This window comes from Vanrija pseudolonga, chromosome 4 (assembly GCF_020906515.1).
Source record: "Vanrija pseudolonga chromosome 4, complete sequence".
NCBI lineage: Eukaryota > Fungi > Basidiomycota > Tremellomycetes > Trichosporonales > Trichosporonaceae > Vanrija > Vanrija pseudolonga.
In genome coordinates this window covers 1,286,122-1,297,508 of record NC_085852.1, presented here as the reverse complement: position 1 = coordinate 1,297,508, position 11,387 = coordinate 1,286,122, and the positions used below count along the sequence as shown (strand labels likewise).

Genomic DNA, 11,387 nt, shown 5'->3' with positions numbered 1-11,387 from the left:
GCGCTGCTGCTGTGGTGGGTCGTCGTGACCCGCCATCGCGGCCGGCGGCGTCGTCGCGGGTGGCCAAAGCCGGCCATATCGGCGCACACCTGGTTCCCCCCCCATCACGTTGGTTACCCGATTGTGCCGCCAATGACCCGATTCCCTTATCAGTCAATGACCTCATAATACATAAACACCGCACGGCGACTGGCTGCGGGTGGGGGCATGCTTATCGACACTGCTAACATCTTGCTCTGGGTACGAATGGGCCCCTCTCTACGCAAAGACAGGTATTTCCTACATCGAACACGAGGTAGAACGACTTGGAGGAGAGCTCAAGCTTGTTGTTGCCCCCCCTCGCTTGGGTCCACGACGTTGATGGCTGCGGGGCCAGTGATCGGCCCGTGCCTGACTGAACCCGTCCACATCCACTGCCGTCAGCACGCACCATCGCATCAACATAGACAATGCGCTCAAACCTCCTGTACATATGCATAGTCATCGTACACTACATCCCATGCTCCGTCCTATGCTAATCGTCAATTACAATCACGTCTTCTGCCTCGGTCTTAACGACAGGAGCCGCCGCTGAACCTGATACCGCGGCCGCCGCGGCACCTGGCGCCGGCGCCGTGCCATTCGTTGCCGGCTTGGCCTTCTTCTGGCTCTGCTTCGGCGGGAGAATTGTAGCCGGCAGAGGTATGGGCGTGACTCCTGCAGCCATCTCCTTGATGGTCTTGAGTGTACGAATGTTGTACCGCGTGCTGGAAGGAGGTGTTAGCCAAATTGCCGTGGGATCTAACACTACTCACTTGCACATCGAGCAGACTGGGCGTACTTCACAGAAAACTGGGAGGGTAAGCTGCTGCCCGACCAAAGTTCGCCCAGTAACCTACTGCTCAAGCACACGCTGCACACAAAGCCGACGTCGACAACATTGTTGTGACAGAAGCACACGGCCCTGAAATCGACGGCGTCCTGAGGAGGGAGCGTGAAGGGCTGGTGCCGCAGTGATGGCGGAGGGAGGTAAATAGACTGGTGGGTCAGCGGATAAAGGCAAGGGCAAAGTATCCACATACATGAAGATACTGCAGAAGACCGCCGCGACCATTCCAGCGCCAGTAGATGCCGTTCGTAAGGTGAGCCGCCTGCTGGAGGAAGATAGGGGGTGCCGTCCTGGTACTCTCAGGCGGGAGGGTGAGCACGTCGATGGGGATTTTCTGTTACTGTCAGCTTGTTCTTCTTTACCAGAACCTGGTAGCTCACAATCTTCTGGGCCGCAAAGACGAGGTTCATCAGCCCGACGTAACCCTTCTGTCCGCCACCACCACCGGACGCCTTGGACTCGGTCTCGCCTGTCCCCTCCGTTCCGCCAGGTGTAGCGTTGAGCACGATGATACGTGCTTCTGGCGCTTCCGGGTTCGATGTGCCGCTGGGCCCAGGGGCATCTCCAGCAGTCAGAGCCGAGACGGGCGCCTCTGCTGGCTTTCGGCGGTTGATATCTGCGGTGTAAGCGACTATCACAACTCGGCCAGATACTTACAGCACAACGCCTTTGTCAACGCCGACACCAATGACGGGGGCTCTGTATGCGTCAGTGTGGGTTATCACGCTGTTCCTGGCACCCACCATTCAGTTGCTCAGTGGCAACCGGCTCCTCCACGAGCTCCTTCAGTCGCGCCTCGAATCTCGAGTCCAGGAGCTGGAAGGGGCGGTAGAAGTTGGGGCTTGGGCGCGATGAGGTGTCCTCTCCCTCTGGTGGTGGGTAGAGCAGCATTCTGGATGTCAGGTTACGTCCGACGGCTGTGAACCTACGCCTTCCCTGCCGACGCGCCGTACACCACCACCTCGTTGCCCCACCTGCTCGCGAGGTGGGCATTGAGAAACACCATGAGGATGGTGGCAAACTCGGTGATTGTGATTGGGGACACTGGTGCCTTGTCTTTCTCCCCCGTCTCCGGCGCAGGGCCAGGTGACAAGCTCGAGAGGAGGGACCATGAGAGCGGGTGCAGGTCGACCACGGCGATGAGGAGTGAGGGTGGGGACGTCTGGGGCCATGAGCTCGGCCCTTTTGTTGGCGAGGTCTGCTGCGTCGGGGCCATTGTATCGGCTCGGCTGTCAGCAGGTGGCTGATCTTGAGTAGATGAGATGTTTGTGCAAGACGTCGCGACCACCATACTTCCCACTTGTATTGTCCTCGATCGCTGATCGAGCTGATGCGACCGGTGGAGGTGGGCCCACGTGTCATTTTTCCATGACACCTCCACCGGCGGGCCCAAAATTATCACAGGCCATCTGGACCGAAGTTCAAGATTTCTTGGATTTGTGGCCTGGTCTGCTCGTCGTTACCTGCAGCAGCAGCTTGCATCACCGACACTGCGTCGTCCGTCTCCATCACTTCGGTGCTGATCGCTGCGACTCACACAGCGCGACACAATGCCGGCGCCAGTGCCACAGCCCACCCTCCCCCTCCACAGGGTGCGGTTCTTCGACCACACCCCGTCGCCCATCACAGCCCTCGCCTTCCCTCCACTTCCTTTGCCCCCCGCGCGCGACCCGGCCGCGCCAGCTGCCAAGGGCAAGGCGCGTTCCGAGTCCGAACAGAACGAGCTGGGAGCGCTTGTTGTTGCCCGCGAGAATGGCGAGATCGAGATCTGGGAGTATGTCCACCCCGAGAGTGGGAGCAGCGGCAACTGGGTCCTCTTGAAGGTGAGTTGCGTTAGCTGGCGCAGTGCTGACCCCAGACCCTCCCGCCAACCCTCACCCACCCGACCATCTCTCTCATGGCTCTCGCTATCCGGGATCCTGAAAACTTCCACTCCAAGCCCTACTCGGTCCCTCGGGTGTCGGACCTGCGCCTGTTTACAGCCGGCTCGGAGTCGACCGAGCTCACCGAGCGCTGTCTGGCCAGCGGCCGTGTGCTGGTGAGTCACCAAGGCTGGAGCCTTGAGATTGCATGCTGACTGTCCAGCAAACATACCCCATTCCGTCGCCTCCTCTGTGGTCGATGAGCGTGTCGCCAACGCAGTCACTCCTGTGTTTGACCACCAACTCGGCACACCTCCAGTTTGTCACGATCCCACCGCCGCTGTTGCCGGGCAGCGTGACCCAGCTCGAGCCGTCCCCTGCCCACCTTCTCCGCTCAGACGCACTCCCTTCGCGTACCCGCACGGTTTCGGTTGCATGGGGTATCCCGAGGCTCGTGCAGGAGGAGGACGAGTGGGTCTGGCGTGATACCTACCTCGTTACTGGAAACTCGGACTCGTCGTTCCGCCGCTGGGAGCTGCCTCTGCCTGGAACGGCTGGCACACCCCAGGGCCGTGTTACTCTCAAGTCGCGCGCCGTGGTGGAGAAGGTCAACAAGGGAGCAAAGAAGGGCTCCCACAAGGGAACGATTGTCTGGGGTGTCGGTGTCCTTCCCGACAACAGCGTCGTTACCTCCGACTCGCTCGGCAATGTCACCTTCTGGGACAGCAACACGATGGCTCAGCGCCAGTCTTTCCGCTCGCACAAGGCTGACGGCATGAGCTTGATCATTGGTCCCGGAGGACGCACTGTGTTCACCTCGGGACCTGATCAGCGCGTGTGCCAGTTTACGGCTGTTACCAAGGGCAACGGCAAGACCGAGTGGGCTCTTACGGCAACCAAGAGGATCCACAACCACGATGTTCGCGCGCTCGCCATCTTCCCTCCTTACCTGCCACTGCCCGCCAACCACCCCCTTAGCCCCCGACCTGTCAACCCTGGGCTCGCGCCTATCCTGGCCTCGGGCGGCTGGGACATGGCTCCCGTCTTCACCCCTGCTGCCGCTCCCGATCTCCTGTCTGAGAAGCTCCGCAGCCCGCTCGGCAAGTCCAAGAAGGGACAGCACAAGGTTGTGTTCGAGGAGTCATTCTCTCGCAGGCTTCCCATGTTCGGCGGCGAGCGTGGTACAACTCGCATTTCTGTGTCCCGCGGTGCTCGCCTTGTTGTCGGCCGCAAGGATCGATCAGTCGGCATCTGGACTGTGCTGGAGGACGAACAGGGCTGGAAGAAGCTCGTCGAGATGGACCTGCAACTGAGGACCAACCTCATCTCGTCGGCGGTTTCGCAGGACGGACGGTGGTTGGCCGTCTCCGACCTGTACGAGACCAAGGTCTTCCGCCTCACTCTGTCTCCCACTGGCCGCCTCCGCCCTGTTCGGGTCCGCGGCTTTGTTACGACTCTCATCGAGTCGCCGGCCCTCGCCGACGTCGGTATTCCTCAGCGTGGATGTGGTGCCTCCTCGCTGCTCTTCACGCCCGACTCTGGCCGCCTGGTTGTTGCCTTCGCCGCTACGGCCCACGTTGCTGTGCTGGAGCTCCCTGACCAGGACAGCGGAGTCATCACCGTTGCGCGATCGTTCGCACCTCAGCATACCATTGTCGGCGGTCGCTCTGTCCGTGGCAAGGGCTCGCGGAGGAGACGCGGCGGAAACAAGGCTGTTGCGGACGCCGATGGTGACGTCTCGATGACCAAAGGTCACGCCGCGAGCGATGAAGAGGCTGAGGAGGACGAAGACGAGCCGGTATCCAGGCCCACTAGCAGCGAGCCGGCGCCGTGGGTGACGGCCTTGGCCGTGAGCGACGACGGACAGTGGCTCGCGACATCCGACCTCGGCGGCAAGGTGACCGTCTTCAACCTCGACACGCTGCAGCTGCATGCCCTGCTGCCGACCCTCCCCCATGCAGCCGTGTCCATCGCCTTCACCCCAACGCATCCTTTCCTCGCGATCGTGCACCCCAGCAACACTCTGCAGTTCTATCACGTCGACACCAGCCGGTTCGTTGCCCCCACCCAGCAGCTTGCGGTTGTCAACAACACGCTGCACGGCCTGCACGCCGGCGTCGAGGGTGCATCGTTTGAGCCTTCGCGCTCCAACCCCCGCGCCGCCAAGGTGGTCCTGTGGGCTCACGACTGGGTCGCCACTGCGCGTCTGGACCTGGACCTGGTGGCCAGGGGAGTCGGCAAGCGCAGCGGCTCGCCCGCTGTGTCGCTCGACGGCTCGCCCGCGCCGCTGTCGACCAAGTCGCTGCGCCGCAAGCGTGCACGCGAGGCGCGCGAGCAGCTCGAGGCGTCGTCAGCGTCGCCGTCGATCGCTGCGTCGTCTGACATTGGCGTGCCGGCTTCGCCCACCTCGTCGCTGGCTCGCAGCCTCGTGCACAAGTCTGCGCCAAGCAGTGCCAACGACCCCGAGTTTATCAAGGTGGCGACGGACAAGTTCCGGAGCGTGGTCGCGGTCGACTGGCTCGAGGAGGGCGAGATGGTGCTCGTGGAGCGGCCGTACGCCGACTTTGTTGGCGAGCTGCCTCCGGCGTTCTGGACTGGGACGTATGGCCGGTCGTGAGGACACCACCACCACATTCTTGACGCTTTGCATCTCAGTGTACAATCTTTCATCTCGTGCAGGCCGCACGAGCGCTACAATGCATCATCTCATACTACGGGGGCTACAGGTCAGGGCGGCGAGTGGCAACTGGCGTGAGGGTGGCGGCGGCGCGGCTAGGCCCACCATAAGCAGCTTGAAGCCACAGCCACGCGCCGCGCTCGACGCTCGGCGCGACGCGCCTCGTCTACGTCGACAAGTTGACACAGCTAAAGCTCTCAAAGTGGTGCATGACCTCCCCGAGGCTCGCGTACGCGCAGTAGCTGTCGCGTTCGCCGAGGGGCGTGTTGGCAGGCGTGGAGAGGGGCGAGATGTCCGTCGCGGCGGGGCGCATGGCGCGCCAGTCTTCGTCGGTCATGGAGCCGACGCTCGACGCGAGGTGGGGGAAGTACGGGCGCTGCGGGGTGGTGGCGATTGGCACGGGGGCGGACATGGTGGCGTTGGCTGTGGGTTGTTGTCGTCGCTTGAGAGGCTCCGAGCTGGCTTTTGTGCGCGACATGCCCTCGGCCACTCGTCCCCGAGGGCCGCTGGGAGGCTGCTTGCTTAAGTGCGCTCCGGAGATACCAGTGCATTGACGTGGTGCGCCACACATGCCATTGACATGCCTTGGCATTCACGAGATCCGCAGAGCGAGGTGGTACCGGCGTGAGTTGCGAGCCACAGGCGAGCTAGCTAGCTGCCCGCGGGGCCTCGGGCAGTCCCACATACACCCACCATCTGCGGCATCCAGATCATCCTCCACCTCGGCCAGGCTGGAAATGCCGCGACCACATGACTCTGAATCGGGGGTACGACGCCAGACTCGTGGTGCTGGTTTAGCTGGTGAGTCGCCGACGACGTCCACATGCATGCGGCACTGGGCCGCTGGATCGACCGACGCAGCCGAGAGGCACCACCACCACCACCGCACCTCCGCCGGCACATGTTACCGTTACATAGTCCACAGCCCTACGGATGGTAGTAAAACAGAGACGACTCGGCCGTACGCCCCCGCGCGTACGGCCCCGGTGTATGCCGAGTGGTCATGGTACAAACTAGACAAAGATACCGCACAAGCCCAGAAGTGGAGGAAGTGCTTGTATGTGTGTGTGTGGGAGTGGTGCTAAGGTCGCGAGGTCACCTACGCCTGCAACGGCTCGAGGAAGCTGCACATGGCAACGCCGATCGCGCCGTTCTCGGCACAGCAGACCACCGCACCATCGTTTTCAACACCGACAGAAGTGTAGGGGAAGTCGCGCAGATCGGCAACGCGCCCGACCTCGTGGTAGACGTTGACGAGGTCGCCCGTGGCGAGAGAAAGGAACTGGAGACCCTGGAAGCGCTTGTTGCCATGTTCGGCGGGATTGAAGTCGGCAACAGCCTGGCAGCTGTACAGCGTCTTGGAGCCCTGCCAGCTCGTGCTCGCGTCAGGCTCGTTGGACAACACCGACGCCGACGAAGTGGTCGTCGTCGACAGTGGCGACGACTGGTTCGGCTGCGATCGGTGCTTCATCGTGATCGTGAGCACGTCCGAGTTGCTGCCGTTCACAAGGCCCAGTGCGGCAAGCGCCGGGTCCGTCGAGGCTGTAGGCGACGACTGACCCGAGCCATTGATATCGTGGCGGCCGTAGATTGGTGTCGATGGCTTGGATGGAGAGAAGCCGAAAGAGTCAAACACAAGCCCGCTGCCCTCGAGAGGGATGCGCGGGAGGCCAAACGAGTGTCTGCCAATGCTCTCCTCGGTCGAGTCGGTCGACAGGACGGTAAGGCGCGAGTCGGAGCGCGAGTGCGAACGGGAGCGATCAAGCGGGGGCACAGACGCCGTCGATCGGTTGCCAGCGCCGCCGCTGAGGCTGAAGGCACCACTGCTGCGGTTGCTCTCGCTGTAGCTGTCCTGTCTCTGTGCCAGCTGGCTTGGTCTTCTCAGCAAGCGAGAGCTGTTGCCCGCAGAAATGGACCCGCTGCGTGACAGCGCATCGTCTCTCTGCACCAAAGACATGGATCTCGTGCGGCCGGTGCCAGACGACTCGCTACTCTCTCTGCTGGTCGACTTGATGGAGCGGGTCGACGGCGTGTGGCGTAACGGGTGGAGCTCAGACTTGTTGCTCGCTGCACCAGGAGACTTGGCCTCGTGGACAGTTGCTGGCCGACCGCTGAGGTCGCCGTTGACACAGCCGATCCGCTGCATCGACTTTTCGGCAGACGAATTCTCGTTGTAAAACATTCTGTGAATGCCACGAGCGTGCGACACGCGCCGTTCCTGCTTGCTCGCCGAGTCGATTGGCCTCATCGTGAGGTACTGGATCGCGAATAATTGGACGCGGTCGCGAATACCCTCGTAGAAGCGAGCCTGGGTCATGATGAAGGCCGACATGGCCATCTCGAAGATCTTCTGGTGGCCGTCGAGGAAATCGGGCAGCTCCTCGAGAAGCTGCGTGTGGATAGCCACATAGTCGCTAGCCTCGGTCAGGAGTAACCTGTCGACCGTCTTCTTGGCTTGCTTGAACGCAACGTAACGCGCGTACTCGGACGACTTTCTGTTGAGCTTCTCAATGACGGTCATCGGGTTCTTGGTCGCGTCTAACAGCTTGCCAAGCATGAGCATGATCGAGTTGCAGACCTCAGAGTTCTGAATGTCAGCTATGCCCAACGTCTGCTCATCTTACCATCTCGGTCCACACCGTCGCCAGGATCTCCTTTTGGACATTGTGGTACGCCTCAATCTTGACATGCGGGTGCTCGTTTGGAGTGGAACCAGCGAGTGAGTACACCTTCCAGAAGTCGTTGTTGACCTCGCCCTCAGCCGACAGGAGAATCTTGGTGGCCGAGGCCCACTCGAGCATCTCCTTGCCAACCTTTCTGACATTTTGCTCGCCTTCCTCGAGCCTGTTGACGAGCTCTTTGAGCTGGCTCTGGGCGTAAGGCGTAATGTCGAGAGGGATACCACCAGAGTCTCCCGGTGTCGTCGTTCCTGACATGGACGGCGACTTGTCCTTCTTGAACCGCCTCAGGGCGAGCAAACGGCCACCGGTTCCAGGCAGCTTGTTGTCCTTGTTCACGCTCGGGATCGACGGCGACTTGCGAATCACACTGGTAATAACGTCCTTTCGGCGTTTGGCGTCGTCGATCTCGAGCGCCAGAGTCCGCGCACCCTCCGCGGCATGGCGGATGTGGTGGTAGTCGGGGTGCGAGGGCGAGGTGCACGACAGCAGATCATCAAAGAGTAACGGGTACTTCGTAATGCGCTGCACAGGCTTGATGAGCATCGAGTCGAGGTTCCACGCGTGCGTGTGAGACTTCACTCTCAGCCAGCAGTCATTGAGGTGCGCAGCTGTCGCTGGGTCGGCCATCAACTCGGTCAGGCGAGCGCTGGCGGTTGACTGGCGGGCACAGTAGTAGGTGTAGAGCGGACGGAGAGTCGAGAGCTGGGCAGGTCAGTAAAGCACAGTAAAAAGACCACACACCATCTTGGAGAAGACTTCTCCCAAGTGATCAGAGCCACGCTCGCCGGATCCCTGCAGCAAGTCTTCTTCCGAACCCATGGCTCTTTCGAATGCGTCTGCGAGTTCGTTCGAGGCCTCAGCCAGCTGCGAGATGTTGAGGAACACCGCCTTGAGGTCGGCGGGCTGCAGTGGCCTACCGACCGGCGGTCCCATCTTGGTCAACAAGGCTGCTGCTTCCGACTGGGTTGGCGTTTTTGGCGAAGACTGGGCCGGAGTGTTGATCGACAGACTCGAAGCCGCCGTCGACGAGCCAGAGGGGTAGAGCGTGTCCATTGACGCCATCGAGCCCGTAGGCGGGGTGTGCTCGATACTGCGATCAGAGTTGCCACGCTCCCGAGGAGTGCTGTTGCCCCTGAACACCGGCGACATGAGGCCACCAAACGCCTTGGTGAGGTCGTGACCGCTGATGCGTCGCTCATGGCCACTCCTGCGCTCATGTACGCTCTTCCTCTCGTGCCCGCTAACGCGTTGCGTGCTGCTCTCTGCGGCGCTCGTTCTGCGCGTATCCTCACTGCCTGGAGTGCCGTACGACGAGCTTCTCTGCGAGTGCTGCGAGTCGACGCGTGCGCCCGAGCTGTTGCTCGATTCACCGTTCGTGCCGATGGAATGATGCGAATCAGGCCGAATGTAGCTTCCCACGTACGCTTGCTGGATCAATTGAAGGTCAGTGGCGTGGGCACGCTCCGTGTTGGCAATCTCGCGGATGAGATGGGCACGTTTCGACAACGACGAGGTTGCTGGCGATGGCGGGAAGAAGGGGAAGACCATCGACTTGGGCCTCGTGTGACCCGACTGGCCAGGCCGCAAGTGGGCAGGCCCAGTCTGCGACCTCATGTACTTTGGCGAGGACTCGGTGTTGCCTCTTGCTCTTGTTCTTGGCACGGGTAACTGCGGCATCGAAGGCGAGCGGGTGGCTGGCTGGTCGGCATTGGGACGACTCGGTGTTGTCGGTGTGCGAGGGATCGAACCGTCCTTGTCTCTGGGCGCCGACTGTGGTGACATCGCGGGGAGCGTGGGCAGGGCCTTGCCGTGCAGGTCCACGGTCGTGTGGCCCATGTTGGCAACATGGCTCTGGGTCTCGTCAGCACAACGTCCGCACACGGCAAGACTCACTTCTTCAGAGCCGACTGCCGCCGAACCACGGCGCAAGTGGCCCGAGTCGCGCTTCTGGCCCCACTGTAAACTGTTTCTCAAGCTGTCGCTCTTTGGAAGCATGGTCAAGGGCTCGTCCTCTTCGATGGGGCTTTCGTGAAGCTGGGAACCTTGATCCAGAATGACGGGGGGCTGAAGTTGTGATGGGGCAGAGGGGGCGCTGGCTGCACCACCCACTGACCATACATTCTCAGAGCACGGCGGTGCAGAAGGGGGTGCCGACTCCTGGCTGTAGACTGAAGGGAAGTCTGGGCGTTCCGTCGTGGGGAACCGTACTGTGCCTTCTTCAACGGGTGAGCCGACATGAGATAGTGGTGGTGCCGACATGGACGTCAATGGGGCGGGTGCGTAGGCAATGTTGTTGAACGCTGGAGCTGACGCCATGGCGGCATGAGCTGCGGCGTGCAGTGAAGGCGGGGTAGCGATCATCATTGTGTCGCCGCTGGTTGCGGCCGGTGTAGAGGAAGATTCAGTTGGTGGCGGTGTAGCCAGGTCGCCATTGCCTTCTAGTAGTGCTGCTGCTGCTGCGGCGGCGGCGGCGGGAGGCGACGAGGCAGGTGACCTGCCGGCTTGGGCCACGCTCCGCACGGGTGAGGCCGGGGCAGTCGCAGACGTCTGGGGAACGGTTGCTGGTGGTGATTTGGGCAGAGGGAGAGGAGGAGGCGGGGACGACGCCTCTGGGTCTGGACGAATGGTTCGGATAGAGGCAATCGACTTTCTCGAGCTCGACCTGTTGAGCCCCGGACCTCGTAAAGGATTTCTTGCCGGGATCGGCGGCGCCTTGACGGCGTTGAGATGGTGGTTGGGTATGGGTGGTGGTGCGATAGTGAGCCCCGGCGACTTTCTATCCAGACGAGGAGATGTTGGTGGAAGGATTGTTGTCGTCGTCGTCGCCGTTGCCGCGTTTTCGGCGTCGGATGGTGCTGCTGCTGCTGCTGACGCGGCGGTGTGTGCGTCTGTCGATGCAGCAGCGGGGACCCCACTATTGTTGCCACCACCACCACCGCCTTCTCCGCTCTGACCACCACCACGCCCCTTTGACATTGCTCCTCCTCCCTCATCCACACTCGAATGGGCCATACGAGGTAATCGACTCTTGCTGGGCGTCGCAGCCCCAGAACGACCAGGTGAACTCGATCGCGACGAACCAGCAAGATCCTCGTACAACCCCACCGCAGGCGATCTCGGCGAACCACCTAGAGGAGTACCGTTGGCACTCTTATGCGTCGGTGTAGGTATGCGAGAAGCGCGATTTTGATTGTCACTGCCGCCATTGAGGAGAGGACTTTGGTGAGAACCAACGCTGCTACCGCCTCGGTAACCATCGCTTTCGCCGTCCTCGTTCAAGTCGACCACGCTCTCTATCG

At 61.6% G+C, this 11,387-nt stretch overlaps 4 protein-coding genes across 4 annotated transcripts; 1 reads left to right on the top strand and 3 right to left on the bottom strand.

The window, feature by feature from the left end:
* Nucleotides 1-514: 514 nt before the first annotated feature.
* On the bottom strand, nucleotides 515-2,108 carry tfb4 (General transcription and DNA repair factor IIH subunit tfb4; the record flags this gene model as incomplete). Its single annotated transcript, XM_062772304.1, has 8 exons — nucleotides 1,798-2,108; nucleotides 1,612-1,760; nucleotides 1,526-1,567; nucleotides 1,249-1,484; nucleotides 1,062-1,202; nucleotides 879-1,017; nucleotides 795-831; nucleotides 515-746 (listed from the first exon to the last, which is right to left on the bottom strand). The coding sequence occupies exons 1-8, from the start codon at nucleotides 2,082-2,084 to the stop codon at nucleotides 515-517; spliced, it is 1,263 nt and encodes a 420-aa protein (XP_062628288.1). The 5' UTR covers nucleotides 2,085-2,108.
* Nucleotides 2,109-2,338: 230 nt separating this feature from the next.
* utp4 (U3 small nucleolar RNA-associated protein 4) lies at nucleotides 2,339-5,890 on the top strand. The gene is made up of 3 exons (XM_062772303.1): nucleotides 2,339-2,691; nucleotides 2,727-2,906; nucleotides 2,954-5,890. Exons 1-3 carry the CDS (start codon nucleotides 2,419-2,421, stop codon nucleotides 5,345-5,347), a joined length of 2,847 nt encoding a protein of 948 aa, XP_062628287.1. The 5' UTR covers nucleotides 2,339-2,418; the 3' UTR covers nucleotides 5,348-5,890.
* LOC62_04G005750 (uncharacterized protein) lies at nucleotides 5,574-5,819 on the bottom strand (the record flags this gene model as incomplete). Its single annotated transcript, XM_062772302.1, has 1 exon — nucleotides 5,574-5,819. One exon carries the CDS (start codon nucleotides 5,817-5,819, stop codon nucleotides 5,574-5,576), a length of 246 nt encoding a protein of 81 aa, XP_062628286.1.
* Nucleotides 5,891-6,305: 415 nt separating the features above from the next.
* Nucleotides 6,306-10,404, bottom strand: Dnmbp (Dynamin-binding protein; the record flags this gene model as incomplete). Its single annotated transcript, XM_062772301.1, has 5 exons — nucleotides 6,306-7,994; nucleotides 8,032-8,790; nucleotides 8,830-9,939; nucleotides 9,982-10,152; nucleotides 10,198-10,404. 5 exons carry the CDS (start codon nucleotides 10,402-10,404, stop codon nucleotides 6,507-6,509), a joined length of 3,735 nt encoding a protein of 1,244 aa, XP_062628285.1. The 3' UTR covers nucleotides 6,306-6,506.
* Nucleotides 10,405-11,387: the final 983 nt, after the last annotated feature.